At 44.1% G+C, this 16,783-nt stretch overlaps 1 protein-coding gene across 2 annotated transcripts in view; it reads left to right on the forward strand.

The window, feature by feature from the left end:
- Positions 1-9,511: 9,511 nt before the first annotated feature.
- IL18RAP (interleukin 18 receptor accessory protein) overlaps positions 9,512-16,783 on the forward strand; it is a 40,844-nt gene continuing 33,572 nt past the window's right edge. The window contains exons 1-6 of one of the 2 annotated variants that reach the window (XM_014533061.1): positions 9,512-10,775; positions 10,870-11,010; positions 11,335-11,488; positions 15,146-15,305; positions 15,763-16,084; positions 16,186-16,369. In XM_014533061.1, the coding sequence (XP_014388547.1) occupies positions 15,236-15,305; positions 15,763-16,084; positions 16,186-16,369 (576 nt within the window). In that variant the 5' untranslated portion in view covers positions 9,512-10,775; positions 10,870-11,010; positions 11,335-11,488; positions 15,146-15,235. Of the gene's footprint in view, positions 10,776-10,869; positions 11,011-11,142; positions 11,489-15,145; positions 15,306-15,762; positions 16,085-16,185; positions 16,370-16,783 lie in introns of those variants that run through there. The other variant, XM_005858745.2, reaches the window with a different exon arrangement.

A 16,783-nucleotide genomic window follows, 5' to 3' on the forward strand; every position in this document is an offset into this window, starting at 1 on the left:
TGATTTGTTGATGATAGCCATTCTGACAGGTGTGAGATGGTACCTCATTGTCATTTTGATTTGCATCTCTCAGATGGTTAGTGACTTTGAGCATGTTTTCATATATCTCTTGGCCTTGTGTATGTCTACTTTTGAAAAGTATCTAGGTCCTTTGCCCATTTTTTGATTGGATTGTTTATCTTCCTTCTGTTAAGTTGTATGAGTTCCCTATAAATTTTGGAGATTAAAACCTTATCAGAGATAACATTGGCAAATATGTTCTCCCAGGTAGTAGGCTTTCTTGTTGTTTTGTTGATGGTTTCTTTTGCTGTGCAGAAGCTTTTTATTTTGATGTAGTCTCATTTGTTTATTTTTCCCTTAGTTTCCATTACCCTAGGAGCTGTATCAGTAAAGATAATGCTATGACTTATGTCTGATATTTTGCTGCCTGTGAATTCCTCTAAGATTTCTATGGTTTCCCATTTTTCCTTTAAGTCCTTTATTCATTTTGAGTATATTTTTGTGTATGGTATAATTTGGTGGTCTAGGTTCATTTTTTTTGCATGTATCTGTCCAATTTTCCCAACACCATTTATTGAAGAGACTGTCTTGACTCCATTGTATGCTCTTGTCTTCTTTGTCAAATATTAATTGAGCATAATGGCTTGGGTCGATTTCTGGGTTCTCTGTTCTGTTCCATTGGTCTATATGTCTGTTCTTGTGCCATAACCAGTCAGTTTTGAGAACCGTGGCTTTGTAATATAGCTTGATATTTGGTATTAAGATCTCTCCTACTTTTTTCTTCTTTCTTGGGATTGCTGTGGCTATTTGGGGTCTTTTTTGGTTCCATATGAATTTTTGGAGAGTCTGTTCTAGGTCTGCGAAATATGCCAATGATATTTTAATGGGGATTGCATTGAATCTATAGATTGCTTTGGGTAGTATGGAGATGATACAGATGTTGATTCTACCAATCCATGAACATGGTATATTCTTCCATTTGTTTACATCTTCCTCTATCTCTTTATTCAATGTCCTGTAGTTTTTTGAGTAGAGGTCTTTTACCTTCTTAGTTAAGTTTATTTCTAGGTATATTAATTTTTTTTGCAATGGTAAGTGAGATTGTTTTTTAATCTCTCTTTCTGTAAGTTCACTATCCTATATAATAAAAGCCCATGACAAAAACGGTGGAACAACCAGAATGAGCAGAGACCAGAACAACCACGGCCAGGCTGGCCCCACCCCTGAGCAGGGACCTCCACCCGATCAGGGGCATGGCCAGCTTGCAGACCACCCATGGTCCCTCACCCTGGCTGGCCTTCCCCAGCAGGGACACCCACCCCAATCTAAGGCCCCCATCAGAGCAAGCTGACTTGCCCCCACCTGTGCACCAGGCCTCTATCCTATATAATAAAAGGGTAATATACAAATTGACCCTAACAGTGGAACAACCAGAAGGACTGCTCAATCAGTCACTATGAGACACACTGACCACCTCTAGGTCTCTTTCCCTGGCCATCAGGCTCCGATTGCCTGATGGAGAACAGGGAACCGGAGGTGGGTGGGGGCCGGGGCGGACTGGCTGTGGGCAGCCAGTGAAGATGGCCCTGATTGCAGGCCAGGCCTAGGAACCATACCCATGCACTAATTTCATGCGCCGGGCCACTAGTTGATGTACAAAAATGCCATAGATTTCTGGGTGTTAATTTTGTATCCTGCTACATTTGCTGAATTCATTTATTAAGTCTAGTAGTTTTTTTATGGAGTTTTTGGGGTTCTCTATGTACAATATCATGTAATCTGAGAATAATGACAGTTTTACTTCTTTTCCAATTTGGAAGCCTTTTATTTCTTCTTTTTGTATGATCACTATGGTAGTACTCCCAGTATTATGTCAAACAGGAGTGGTGAGAGTGGGCATCCCTGTCTTGTTCTTGTTCTTAGGGGAAATGGATTTAATTTTTGCCCTTTGAGTATGATGTTGACTGTAGGTTTGTCATATAAGGCTTTTATTATGCTGAGGTATGATCCTTCTATTCCCACTTTGCTGAGGGTTTTCATCAAGAAAAGGTGTTGGATTTTGTCAAATGCTTTTTCTGCATCAATAGATATGACTATGTGATTTTTATCTCTCATTTTGTTTATGTGATGTATCACATTTATTGATTTGCAGATATTATACCATCCTTGCATCCCCGGGATAAATCCCGCTTCGTCATGGTGTATGCTTTTTGTGATAAAAAGCTGGATCCGATTTGCAGAATTTTGTTGAGGATTTTGGTATCTGTGTTCATGAGGGATATTGGCCTGTAATTCTCTTTCTTTGTAGTGTCTTTATCTCATTTTTTGATTATGGTAATGTTAGCTTCATAGAAAGAGCTTGGAAGTGGTCCTTCCTCTTGAATTTTTTTGGAATAGTCTGCAGAGGATAGGTTTTAGTTCTTCTTTGAATGTTTGGTTAAACTTCCCTGTGAAGCCTTCTGGCCCTGGGCTTTTGTTTGCTGGAAGCTTTTTCATGACTGCTTCAATTTCTCCGGTAGTTATTGGCCTATTGAGATTTTTTTTTTATTGTTCCTGATTGAGTTTTGGAAGGTCGTATTTTTCTAGGAATATATTCATTTCTCCTAGGTTGTCTAGTTTTTTGGAATAGAGTTGTTTATAGTATTTTTTTTAACAATCCTTTGTATTTCTCTGGGGTCAGTTTTTATTTCACCTCTTTCATTTCTGATTTTGTGTATTTAGATCCTTTCTCTTTGCTTTTTGGTGAGCCTGGTTAGAGGTTCATCAATCTTGTTTATCCCTTCAAAGAGCCAGCTCTTGCTTTCATTGATCTTTTATGTTGTTTTTTGGTCTCTATGTCATTTATTTCCGCTCTGATCTTCATTATTTCCTTCCTTCTGCTCACTCTGGGCTTTTCTTGTTGCTCTCTTTCTAATTCCTTAAGTTGTAGAGTTAGATCATTTACGACCAGTTTTTCTTGTTTCTCAGGGCTGCTTTCACTGTGTCCCATTGATTTTGAATTGTGTTTTCATTGTCATTCATTTTCAGGATGTTTTTAATTTCTTCTTTGATCTCTTTTGTAATCCAATCATTGTTTAATAGCATTCTATTCAGCCTTCAAGTGTTTGAATTTTTTTATTGTTTTTACTGTAGTTGATATCTAATATTATGACATTGTGGTCTGAGAAGATGCTTGATATCATTTCAGTCTTCTTGAATTTGGAGAGACTTTGCCTGTGACTCAATATGTGGTCTACCTTTGAAAATGTTCTGTGTGCACTTGAGGAGGATGTATATTCTGTTGCTTTGGAGTGAAATGTTCTGAAGATGCCCATTAAGTCCATCTGATCTACTGAGTCATTCAGGATTGCTGGTTTGCTTGTTTGTTTTTGCTGATTTTTTGTCTAAGGGTGTATCCAGTGAGGTCAGTGGGGCATTAAAGTCCCTTACTATGATTGTATTGCTGTCAATCTCTCCTTTGATATCTTCCAAAAGTTTTTTATGTATTCGTCTGCTCCTGCTTTGGGTGCATATATGTTTACCAGAGTTATATCCTCTTGTTGTATCAATCCCTTTAGTATTATGAAGTGGCCTTCCTAATCTCTTGTTTTGGCCTTCACTTTGAGGTCTAATTTGTCATATATAAGTATTGCTACCCTAGCTTCTTTTTTTTTCATTTTCATTTGCCTGAAAGATATTTTTCCATCCCTTCACTTTCAGTCTGTGTGAGTCCCTAGTTCTGAGGTGGGCCTCTTGTATACAGCATATATATGGGTCATGTTTTCTTATCCATTCAGCCACTCATGTCTTTTGATTGGAACATTTAGTCCATTTACCTTTAAGGTTATTATTGATAGACACTTTTTGTAGCCATTTTTATTTCTTTTTGCCTGTATTCCTTCCCTTTTTATTTCTTCTTTTTACAACAGTCCCTTTAGCATTTCTAGCATTGCTGGTTTGGTAGTGATAAACTCCCTTAGCTTTCTTTGTCTGTAATGCTCTTGATTTCCCCTTCAATTTTGAAAGATAGCCTTGCTTGTATTCAGTCCCCTGCTTTGCATCACGTTGTATATTTCCTTTCTTCCCTTTCTGGACTAATGTTTTTTTTGTTGAGAAATCATTTGATAATCTAATGGAAGATCCCTTGTAGGTAACTGTCTCTCTCTTTTGCAGCCTTTAAGATTCTCTCCTTGTCATTAACGTTTGCCATTGTAATTATGACATGTCTTGGTGTGGGTCTTTTGGGTTCATCTTGTTTGGGGTTCTCTATGCTCATGTGACTTTTTTTCTTCCCCAAATCAGGGAAGTTTTTTGACATTATTTCTTCAAATAGGTTTACTAATCCTTGCTCCTCTTCTTGTCATTCTGGCATCTCTATTATACATATGTTGCTTCGTCTCATGTTGTCTCAAAGCTCCCTTAGGCTCTCCTCCTGACTTGTATTTTTTTTGTCTAATTGCAGTTCAGATTGGGTGTGTTTATCTGCCCTGTCTTCTAATTCACTAAATCGGTCCTCTGCTTCTCCTAGTGTACTGTTGAAACCTTCCTTAGTGTTTTTCTTGTAGCTATATAACTATTTCCTCTTGATTCTTATATAAGTTGTTGATTTTCTCATCTATCTAACTTATGAACTGTATGACACTTAGTCTGAATTCTTTTTCTGACACATTGTATGCCTCAGTTTCATTTAGTTCCTTTTCTGGTGATTCCTCCTTTTTCTTCTTTGGGGGTTGTTTCTTTGTATCCCCATCTTTGCTCTCACCGAAGGATCTAGGCATCAAGTTGTGCAGTGCCCTGGGTTGAAGCAACAGGCTGTGCAGTCATCAGGCCCGGGGTCAAAGCGGTGGGCTTGGTGGTGGCTTGCATGGTCACCAAGCCCAGGGTTGATGTGTAGGGCTTGGTGGCAGCTCATGCAATCATGGCACCCTGGGCTAGAGTGGTGGGCTGATGGGAGGGGACCATGCTCTGGAACTCACAGGAGCCCACAGCCGGGGAGGCTGGAGTCCCGATGTCTGTGGGTCTGCGGCCAAGGCAGCAGGTCCCTGGCCAGAGTGACTGTAGGTTCCCAGGTGGTGTCTGAGGGCACCCTGGTTGGTGGTGAGGCTGGGCTCCCAGGCACAGCAGCTCTCCCATTCAAGATGGCATGGCTGCTGCGGCAGAGCCAGCTGCCCCGGGTGTAATTGCAGCAGTAGCAGAGGCTGTCCAGCTAGGTGAGCCCACTTGACCAGCCCCCAATTGTCCTGCGTGATCTATCTGTCCCTCACTCATACACACAGACCCACCCCACACGTCCACACTCTCCCCTTTCGCTCCCTCCCCCACTCACACTCTCTCCCTCACTGCCATCCTCCCAGCCACCATCTTCAAAAAACTAATTCATAAATTTTAAATTGTGCGCTGTTGTGCTGTTCTGAGTAGTGTGGTGAAATTTCATGCTGTCCCACTTTGTTCTGCTGGGCATGTGAGTCATTCCTTTGTCCAATGTATCCATGGCTACCTGTCCATTGTCTCTCTCTCAGTAGCTATCTTGATTATAACAGAGAGAGACCACATAACTTTTATTACAGTATATTTTTTATCTTATTGTAAATTATTATCATTAATCCCTTACTGTGCCTAATTTACAAATTAAAATTTATAATAGGTATGTATATAACCATAGGAAAAGGTGTCATATATATAGGGCTTGGTACTCCATGGTTTCAGGCATCCACTGTATGTCTTAGAATGTATCCCATGTGCATAAGGTGAGACTATTATATATCAATTCTCTTTGTCCCATGTCCTTTCTCAGATTCAGCCAGTAAGTCCACCCTGGACCTATATTCTCTATGATAGCTTCATGACTGCCTTACCTATATCCCTTACTATTTCTTGCAAAGACAGGTGGGTAGATGCTTTGGAGAGAACTCATAAAAGTTGTTTCCTGCTTGCTGTACTTTTTCCAGTCTTCAGCTGAGAATGAGGTTGAAGGAGGAGATTTTAGGTAAAAGGAAACACTATAAAGTTGTTTTCTAGAAGAATGGGAGACTGAAATAACTAGAGAAATATAGTACACTTGTCAAGAATCATTAAGCTCTCCTTTAATTGAGAGTGAGGCTAATCAGCATGGCCGTGTGTTTTGTCAGCTGTTGAGCTGTGTAGGTACAACTAGGGAATAGAGTTCATATTTTTCAAGCTAGTATGATAAAGAGACTGGAAAGTGAACTAAAGTCATATGCAAGAGAGTGATAATAGTGAATAATAATAAAATTTAAGCGAGAAAATGCAAGCATAGAGGGAAATAATTGAAAATTTGATGGGATCAATATGAGCATCTGTGACCAAATAATGGTCACAGTTGAATTGAAATTAGTGTATTTTAGGGAGTAAGCTGATAAGAGGCGAGTATCAGGGAGAGGGACACTTGAAATACAGGTTATGGAGGCCTGGCAATTATTAGTAATAATGAGTCTATGCTGTGACCATAGGAACAAATGCCTGAGGTCGAGGTGGAGAACAAGACATTTTGAAGAGGGAAATGAGGTGTTCCATGGATCATTTGTGTGAATACTAACATTAGCAAGAATCATAACAGGAAGAGCTCTGAGGAGAGTAAGAGTGAGTAGGGTGCTAATGTCTCCAGGGAACAAAGTGGAGTGACCCAGGCTTTGTGAACAGCCTCAGTGAAGCAGGTCATGGGTGATGTTATAGTATAAGGCCATGCTATTCAAAGTTGGGGATTTTTAGGGAGGAGGGAGGTATAATGTCTGAGAAATCAGTGGTTCGAAGAGAGAAAAAAACAACCATCATTTTAAAAGAAACTGTTGTGGGGAGAGTCCAACAGCAGTTGGTAGAGGAAGGTAAGTAAATGAATGTCTATGGAAGAGATTGAAGATATTACTGATGACCAATTTAAGCATCTCTACACTGGAGTTTAGAGAAAAAATTAATGAAAATTTGTGAATTATCTCCCAGAGTCAGCCCCAAGGCCACACAGGAGCCCCTCCCCATGATCTGCTGGACATACCTCGCTGGCATTTACCACACAAGAAAGGGTCTTTCGGCGTCCAGCCCCTCTCTCTCCAGCTAAACTAGTCATGTCTGAAGGGCAATGCACAATGACAGTTACTAGCAAAAGACCTTGCATATAATAGATGTTTAGCAAATGTTTGTTAGATAGGAGTTATTATTGTAATTATTTATCTGAAATCATTTATCTATCCCCCCAAATATATTCTCTTTGAAGGAAGAAACTGTATTTTATTTACCCTCTATCACTTTTCTGATACAATAATAGACACACATAAAATGATTGGACATGAATTCACAGAATGGTCTCTTTTTTAAAATCCTCACCCGAGGATATGTTTGTTTGTTTTTAAATTTATCTTTATTGTTGAAAGTATTACAGATGTGCCCCTTTTCCCCCACATTGAAAGTAAAATATCACATGATTCACTCATATGTAGAATCTAATGAACAAGATAAACTGACAAACAAAATGGGTCCAGAGACATAAGATCTCCTGCCCCTCTCCAGGCCTTTGCTGCACTATTGTCCATGTCCCTGGCTTGTGCATATCTATCTATATATATAGAAAGCTAATATGCTAAGTGTCCGACCATCCAGGTAATGATGTCACATAGCAACACCCGGCTTCCTCTCCCTAGCGACTAGCCTCCTTGGAGTTTCTTCAGCCTAGGAACACAACTTGCTTTATAGCCAGGTGGAAACATTTCACACTTTAACCAAATGTCTGTGAAGCGTTTTCCCACATCTCATCTCATTTGATCCTCACAGAAGTCCTGGAGTAGGTAGATAGGAGACTCAGTGGAATCTAATTTTCTTTTCATTAGCCAGAAAACAAAGATTTAGAAAGCTTAGAAACTTGACCCACCTGAAAAGAAGTAAGAAATGATGGACCTTGAAAATGATTTCAGGTTTTCTCACTGTGCAGAATATAGTCAGACACTGCTGCAGTTAAATATTTTACCCTTTGTTCTCCCTGCTTGATGTACAATAATAATCTGCGTTGTGTTGATATTTACTGCTGTGTTGCTGACAATTGCCTGAAAGAGAAGTTGGGGTGCTTCACTGGGCTGGAAAAAGTTTAGCTAAATCAGAAAGCAGGTCTAATTAAGCAAGTTTATTCTATATCTATAAAAGGCTAAGATGACTCGTGCATGCACGATACCTATAAAGCTCTCACTGGTGCCAATTGCACATGTGTGTTTCCAGCTATCATTGTCAATTGTGAATTTGGTTGACACTTCTATTATAGAGAAAGGGCAAATAGCAATATTAAAATATTTCTTCTAATTAATTTCCTTTCAATGTGCACGTATTCGTGCACCAGGCCACTAGTATGCATATAAGTTCTTTGGTTAATCTCTTTCCCACCCCTTCCCTCTGAGATTTGTCAGTCGCTTCCATGCTTCCATGTTTCTGAACCTATTTTGTTTGTCAGTTTATTTTGTTCATTAGATTCTACATCTAAGTGAATCATGTGATAATTTTCTTTCTCTGACTGGCTTATTTCACTTAGCATGATACTCTCCAGGTCCCTCCATGCTGTCTCAAAGGGTAAGAGATCCTTCTTTTTTACTGCTGCATAGTATTCCATGGTGTAAATGTACCACAGCTTCATTATCTACTCACCCACTAATGGGCACTAAGGCTGTTTCCAGATCTTAGCTATTGTAAATTGTGCTGCCATGAACATAGGGGTACATACATTCTTTCTGATTGGTATTTTGGATTTCTTAGGATATATTCCTAGAAGTGGGATCACTGGGTCAAATGGTAGTCCCATATTTAATTTTTTGAGGAAACTCCACATTGTTTTCCATAGTGGCTGCACCAGTCTGCATTCCCACCAGCAGTGCATGAGGTTTCCTTTTTCCACATCCTCATTAGCACCTGTCGTTTGCTGGCAGGTGTGAGGTAGCACCTCATTTGTTTTATGCTCAGTTGGTTGGAGCATTGTCCTGTACACTAAAAGGTTGAGGGTTTGATCCTTGGTTGGGGCACATACCGGAGGCAACCAATCAATGTTTCTCTTTTCTCTCTCTCTCTCTCTCTTTCTCTCTCTCTCTCTCTCTCTCCCTCTCCCTTTCCTTCTCCCTCTCCCTCTCCCTCTCTCTCCTTCTCTTCATGTTTTTACAGCTGCTTTTTATAGCTACCTTGGGCTTGTTTACAGAATATTTGGCTTCTGAGAGAAAGAAAATGAAAGCAGAAGACTTTTTGGAAACTAGGTCCAGAGCTGGCGCAGCGTCACGGCCTCTGCATTCCATGGGTTAGAGAAGCGGTTCCCAACCTGTGGGTTGTGACCTTTTTGGGGATCAAACGACCCTTTCACAGGGGTCGACTAAGGCCATCGGAAAACACATATATAATTACATATTGTTTTTGTGATTAATCACTCTGCTTTAATTATGTTCAATTTGTAACCATGAAAATACATCCTGCATATCAGATATTTACATGACGATTCATAACAGTAGCAAAATTACAGTTATGAAGTAGCAACAAAAATAATTTTATGGTTGGTGGTCACCACAACATGAGGAACTGTATTAAAGGGTCGCGGCATTAGGAAGGTTGAGAACCAGTGGGTTAGAGCAAGTCACAGTCTGCCTAGATTCAAGGACAGGAGAAATAGACTGCACATCTTGGCACAAGGAGCAGATTTTTGGAGACTATGTCCACAATGCCTGGACCAGGGCACTCCATCTCCAGCAAACCCTATTCCAAGTCCATTCCAGTGAGCAAATTTACTTCAGAAACACCTTTCTAAATACCTTTACTCTCAGCTTCAAGATCTGCGTCAGAGTCTCTGAATCTTCAGGAAGATAGCCCATGCCCCATTGCACTGCAGTCCAGTTCAATTCAACAGTTACTGGGACCTGTCATAGGAACCCTATGTCAGCCCTTTCCCCCCATCCTACCTGATCTCTCCCCAGCCCCCAGGTGGTCTCCGTGCTGCTCCCCAGGACACTGAGGCTGAGCCTCCCGCACGGAGTGTCCTTTCACCTGCTCCCTGGCCTCCCTCGGGACCAGCCTGGAAAGACGTGTGTTCTCTAGGAACCTGCAGGGTCATGACGAGCTCAGAAATGCTTTGAGGTGCTTCTAGCCACAGTTGCTGATGCTGTCTTCTGGCCTCCCAAAGTCGCCTCAGGCAAACACGAATGCTACCTTCATCCCAAAGAGAACTTGGTCTCCAGCTGTCCTTGAGGCTCCCCTCCAGCTGTGTGCAGAAGTGACCCAGAACAGCGGGGGCTCCGCAAAGCGGCCTCATCTTTACTGGAACATGAGAGGAGGATGTTTCCTTGGCTCGCCCCCATGCTGTGTAGATGAAGCTCTTCTGACCAGCATGATCTCTGGGTGCTGGAAGGTCTGCCTTAAAGGATTTTAGTTGTCACATCAAAGGACCGTGGTATTCTTAATTGTGTTATATTTTGAAGCTTTCTCTTCATAAACACGTACCCAAAAAACCTTGGTGATTTCAGATTATTTCCTAATCACAAGAAAAGCTTAGCGTTTATCTTCAAGGTTACCCTTTGGGAGGTTAGTTGTACAAGACCAAAAACAACAAACAAACAAAAACCCACAATTGAGAAATTGAGTGCTAATAGGCTTTACAGGAAATTCCTGTAAAGGAAATAGGCTTACTCAGTTTTCAACCGAGCCTAACCGCAAACCTCATCTAGTCGAGGGGTGTCAAAGAGTCTTAGCTGCTTCATCTTCAGGGCATTTCCTTTGACTGATAGAGGGAGTTATTTGATTTTCCTCTATGTGACCATGGATTTGACAATGTCAGTGGTCCCTCACAAGATAATAAAGATTGTCTTTTTTCTCCAGGTATATTTCCAAACTTGTAAGAGTTAACTGTTGTTGCATCTTCTCCAGTTACCTGTCTGAGTAGGAAGAGAAACAGGAGAATTCTTTGAAGATGGGTATTCTCTTATGTTCTTCAGAAAGAACAGCCGGCAGTCATTGAAGTGACGTGAAGTTCCTTCCTCTTTTTTGTCTTCAGAACAGGAAATAAAGGTAAGGCAATAGTACATTTTTTCACTAGATTTCCTAACCAGAAAATGTAAGCTGCGAAAAGAGCTTAAATAAGTTTCAAAATGAATTGCTAACACAATTCCTTCTCATAAAATGTTTTGTAATAATATGTGTGCTATCTAACTGGCAAAATTTATATCTCTACATGTCTGGAGTCTTCAGTTTATAAAAACTGGTGATTCTAACTAACATAAATCTATTCATAGGGCTTTGAGCATTTTGTGGATAAGGATTCAAGATGTTTGTCCAATTTGACACCTGACATCTCCAGCATTTTCTTCTCTTTTGTTTTTTTCCCACCCAAAGCTCTGGTCAGTGAAATTCTTAATTCATTATCAACCAAATATCATTGAAGTTGTAGCCTTGACCCACTGAGGGCAGTGATCCTCAACCTCTGATAGAAGACATGCAGCTCATATAGAACCAGGAAAATGCTTTGAGGAAGAGACCCTGCGGACATGTGAGTCACCCTGACAGGCTCTCATCTCTTTCTGTGAGGCCACAGCATGTGGTAATGGGACAGTGTCTCTGAGACTCTACATTTGTACGTAAATTCCCCTTATTATACCCATTAATAGCGGGGACCACTATTTCATGGTAAATTTTGTCTGTCAATAAAACAGAAGGACAGTAGCTCTCACCCAAAGAGTACACGAGAGAGCCTGGGTCACTGAGACAAAGGAATGTCACCTGAGTAACAGGAGCTTGACTGGCAGGCAGGCGCAGTGGGTGGTGGTGGGGGGGTGTCATCATGCAGGTGGCCAGAGAGGGTCTCTCTGAGGAAGTCCAGGTCAGATATGAGAGCCAAATGAGGTCATGCAGGGCTTCACAGGGGTGCTGGGACTGGATTCTTCACCTCACAGGCAGAGGGCCAGTGAAGTCAGCATGGAAGTGACACCCTCACGCTTGCTTTTAGAAAAATGCTGCCAGAGGCTGGCGATGGGTAGACTATTTGTTCAGGGCTTTGTGGGCAAAATAAAAAAAGATGAGGGGGCAGGCCATGTCTTGAAAGGCAGCTGCTTTAGCCTGCCTTCCTTGACCACAGTCCTTATGAGAAAAAGCAGCCCACGGGGACAGAGAGCACAGTGACTCCAGCCCTGTCCAGCCCTCTCCTGCCCTCCACCCTCAGGAAGCTCCTGGGCACTGAACGCTCCCCTCTCTCAGCAGCTCACAGCAGGGCTCTGCCTCCCCCTCCCGCCTGAGCGCTGGGCTGGATAGACCTGCCCACCTCCTGTCCCAGCCCATGTCTCTGTGATTTCCAGGCTGTCTCGCTTCCTGCCCCCTCAGAAATCGGTCCATGAATCTCACTCTCACTTCTGTTTCACCTGCTATCTGCCTACTCCTCCCCACACAGGAGACTCCTGTCACAACTCTCCTTTCACCAGCAGAGGAGCAGACCCGCCCTCTCCCCCCCTCTCCCAGCAGTGTGGCCTGTGGGAGGCGTGGTGCGTCCCCACTCCCCACATTGTCCCCTGCTCCCTCCTCACAGCACAGCTCTCATCACCTCCCCTCCCTGTGCACTCATCTGACCCGATGGTGGCCAAACATAGTGGACACTTGCAGTCTTTTTGTGTCTGATTCCTCTATAGCTGCTGCCATTGGCATCTAGTCTTCCCTTCAAGTTCTCCCTGTGCTCAGTGTCAGGGTGGTCCCTGTGCTCTGTTCTTTATTTTCTTCCTTTTGGGGTATATTCTGTTTAACTTTTCTTGGCCCTGACCCACCCTGCCGGGCCAGTGCTCCTCGGGGAAGCCCATCTCTTCTCCCTGGCAGCTTCCAGACTTCTCTGGCTTGAGCCCTTTTCCCCCGTGCTGCTGCCCCAGACTCCTCTGCTCTGACCGGATCCCCAAAGACACCTCAAGCTCATTGTTTCTGCTAGAGAAACATTACTTATTGATAACTAATTTATAAATATTAAAGTTATCCCTCCTCCTGCATCCCAAGATGTTGGAGACACGGTGTGTGTGTGTGTGTGTGTGTGTGTGTGTGTGTGTGTTGGAAACTGGTTGAAAAGGAAGAATTTTATAAGATGAGGAAAGGCAAGTGTTTCTTTATGAAAAAAGGTGGAGACTCCTGGAAAGAAAGCTCCTGGGAAAGTCGTGGGTGGAGGGAGTGGTTGCAGGAAGGACCAGTGAGTGCAGGAAAGCGTGAGCAGAAGACCTGCATGGCTGGTTAGATGTGGATACAGAGAGAGACTGATGCTGCGAGCTTCCTAAAAATCAAAGATGCGCGGGGAGATTTTTTAAGGGAACTTTCAGCGTGGCCATACGGTATTTAGTATAGCTTATCCCCCACTTCCTTCCTTTACGTCCCCCTTTATTTTTTCTTTCCTGTCATCACTGCATTTGTTTCGTTATTTCATCTTCATGGAATTGTTTATTTGCATGTTCATGTTGACAAAGACTCTCTCCTTGACCAAACGTTAGTCCGGCTCCTCTGAAGACCTCTTCTCAGATCAGCTGGGGCCCAGCCCTCGCTCTGTCTTTGGTCTGCCCAGCCAAGTTTTAGCAAAGAATTCTGCTAAGTCATCCCCTGGATCAGCCACTTTGATATCTGATCCAGTTTCTATTCCCCACCCTTGTTTCTAAGTCCTTAAACTGTCTTCAGAAAGAATCCTGTTAGGACAGTTTAATCAGAATCCCCAGCCTTTCATCTCTCCTCTTGGTTTCTATTCCCTGATGGCCTTGCCCTGCTCCTGGGCTGGAAACCTTCACCTGCCCTTGTTGTGCTCTGAGTTGAGTTAATCTCTCTCCCCAGGCCCTAGTCCACTGCACTAGTCTTGGCTGCTCTCTCCACTGCACTAGTATTGAACAGTCTTCCTTGCTGTTCTAATCAGTGTCAAATCATTTTTTCTTTAATGTAGTTCTCCACGCGGCCAGGCCCTCGAGAACAGGGGCTGTACATTTTCATTTGTCCCCTCCTGGATTGCCTGAAACAGGTGGAAATGTTCGCGGAGAAATGTTGGCTGAGGTCCGGGGTTAAAGTGCCTTATGTCTGTAACCCCAAGAATAACGCACAGCTTATTTCTGTTAGTGACAACAGTCAGAACTCTCAGAGGCACAGGAAAACTGTTCTATAGGAAAATTACTTTTATTTTTCCACTCATAAAATTAAATAATAATCAAATATTGCCCACTGCTATGACCTGAATGTCTGTGTTCCCCCCAACCTCCTAATTTATATGTCGAAATCCTAACCCTCAAAGATAATACCCTAGTGATGGTACTAGAGGTGGGGCCTTAGGGGTGTTTAGATAATAAGGATAGAGCCTTCGTGAATGGGATTTGTGTTCTTGTAATAGAGACTCCAGAGAGATCTCCGGAGCCTTCCACCAAGCGCGGTAACGGCAAGAAGGCCAGGCAGAGAGGCCTTCACCAGAGCCAGGCACGCTGGCGCCGCGGTGCGGGCCCCAGGCTCCAGGACTGCGAGGAGGGCGTTCCTGCTTCACAACCATCCTGTGGCGGCCTGGATGGATAGGGCCCTCCCAGTGCCCTGACCTCTCACCTCTTGTAGGTGATTTGAAAATCCCAATGACCACGCTACCAGCAAGGGGACAAGCCGCTGGGAGCACAGCCCAGGCTCCTGCACTCTCTGCGGTGACCCGTCCTCGTTTTCTATTCAGAGGATTGGTAGCAAGGCCGTCCAGCAGCAGCGTTTTCCTCTTACTTGCGACACAGAAAGCCCAGCATCCTGCATGCGCTACAGTTCCCACACACTAGCAATGTGCACACAGCGCGGACTTCACACTCCACCAGCTCCCCTAAGTGTGGGGAGTCTAACATTTTCACTCAACGTGTCATTTTCTTTTCAGGAAAATTTTCATTTAATTCTTTCCAAATTACTCATGGAAATGGGCGTACTAGCTGAGAACGGGGGGGGAGAGAATCCTGTGAGGAAATGGGGTCAGAAGAGCGCACTGCCTGTGCCAGGTCCGGGTGCTGTGAGCTCGCCATGCGCTCCCCACCTCAGGCGTGAGTGGCACGCAGCCGGCACACCCCACTGAATGCCATGCACACGCGGACATGTGACCGCTTGCTAGGAAGGACCTGCCCTTTCGAAGCTTCCTGTGTGACTTGCATTTTGATGACAGTTTCAATTTCTTATCTCCCACTTATGTCAGCGATGAAGAGGCTTTGCGGGGTGGACTCTGAGTCCCAGCGCAGCCCCGCGCCACGGAGTGCTTCCTGAGGGACCGGCCCCTGGGCGGACGATGCTCTGTTTGGGGTGGATCTTCCTTTGGTTTGTCACAGGAGAGAGGATCAAAGGGTTTAACATCTCAGGTAGGGTTCACTTTTCAAGTCAACACTGAATCTTATGGTCAAAGCTTAAAGTGACAGATAATTTGATATATCAGTAGCATGACACACTATCACAGAACACATTCTTCCTACTAGTAAGAGGTTGTAGAAGGAGAAATTATTGGGGTGAACAGCTTTCAGCTGATGCCAAGCATTGATGGGGGACCCAGTTACTCAGGTGGGTGTTGGGTGGGAGCAGGAATACACTGGCTCGGCTGTCTAACTGCTCAAAATACAATTACATAATAATCAAATATTACCCACTGCTAAGCTGAAGTGGCTGGGGTGCCCTGGGGCGGGGGGGGGGCGTTAGCATGTAAACTTCCTTTTCCCACAAAACAGGGACAGTGAAGTGGAAAATAACAACTACTCTTTGTAAATGTAAGTCAGTTTCATCCTTGAATGCGTTTCTGTGCTGCTTGTCTATTGTGGTTTCTAGGTTGCTCCATCAAAAACTTCCTTTGGATGTACTCTGCGGAGAGCACCGAGGAGTTTGTCTTATTTTGTGACTTAGCAGAGCCACAGAAACCCCGTTCCTACCACAGACACCCGCTCTCACCCGCCCAGGGCCCCGCGCGCCGGCCCTGCCGTGGCCGTGAGGGCCTGTCTGATGCCCAGTGGTACCTTCAGCCTCGGGAAGGAGGCGCCTTAAAGGAAATTACCAGCAACCAGTCCCACCTGCTCCTGGACAAGACGGCCCTGCGCTTTCTGACCGCGGAGAGGAGCCATGCTGGCTCCTATATCTGTAGGCCCAGGATGAGGTGTGTCCCACACGCATTCTTATCTGAAATACCCCCAAGCCCGCTAGTACTGGGTCAAACCTGTGTTCACGGGGCCGCGCTGACTCTCCTGACTCTCCCAGGAGCCGCAGGGACGAGGCGTGCTGTGTGAAGATGGTCCTGGAAGTGCAGCCCCAGGCCGACCTCTCCTGTGCGCGCCCCGTGCCGCGGACGCGCTACCTCCGTCTGGGCAGCACCGACTCCATTCACTGCCCCAGCCTTGGCTGCCAGGGTGGCACCCCGAGTCCAGAGATGACCTGGTACCAGGTAAGAGTGACTTTTCCAAAACTCATGCAAGATGTGGTTTCTAATGGCAGCATCTCTGTCAGTCTGTAGAATTGTGGGTTTGAGGATCTCAGGTCCAGAGCTTCCCAAAGGCTGGCCTTGTGACCACAGAAAAGACCAACTTTCTAACATGGTCTTGGCCGGGAGCCACAGGATGGCCGCTCCAGCCATTCCAGCCACCCTTTCGATTGCGCCAGGAAATTGTCTCAAAGTCAGGTACAGTGGGGCCTTGACTTACGAGTGTCCCAACTAACGAGTTTTTCGAGATACGAGCCGTCTCTCGGCCGATTTTTTGCTTTGAGTTGCGAGCTCAAATTCGGGTTACGAGTCAGCTTCAGATACCCCACCGCTAGTTGGCGCAGCGAACGTCACAGTGAACGCCACAACATCAGCCCA

This window comes from Myotis brandtii, unplaced genomic scaffold (assembly GCF_000412655.1).
Source record: "Myotis brandtii unplaced genomic scaffold, ASM41265v1 scaffold1213, whole genome shotgun sequence".
Lineage (NCBI taxonomy): Eukaryota > Metazoa > Chordata > Mammalia > Chiroptera > Vespertilionidae > Myotis > Myotis brandtii.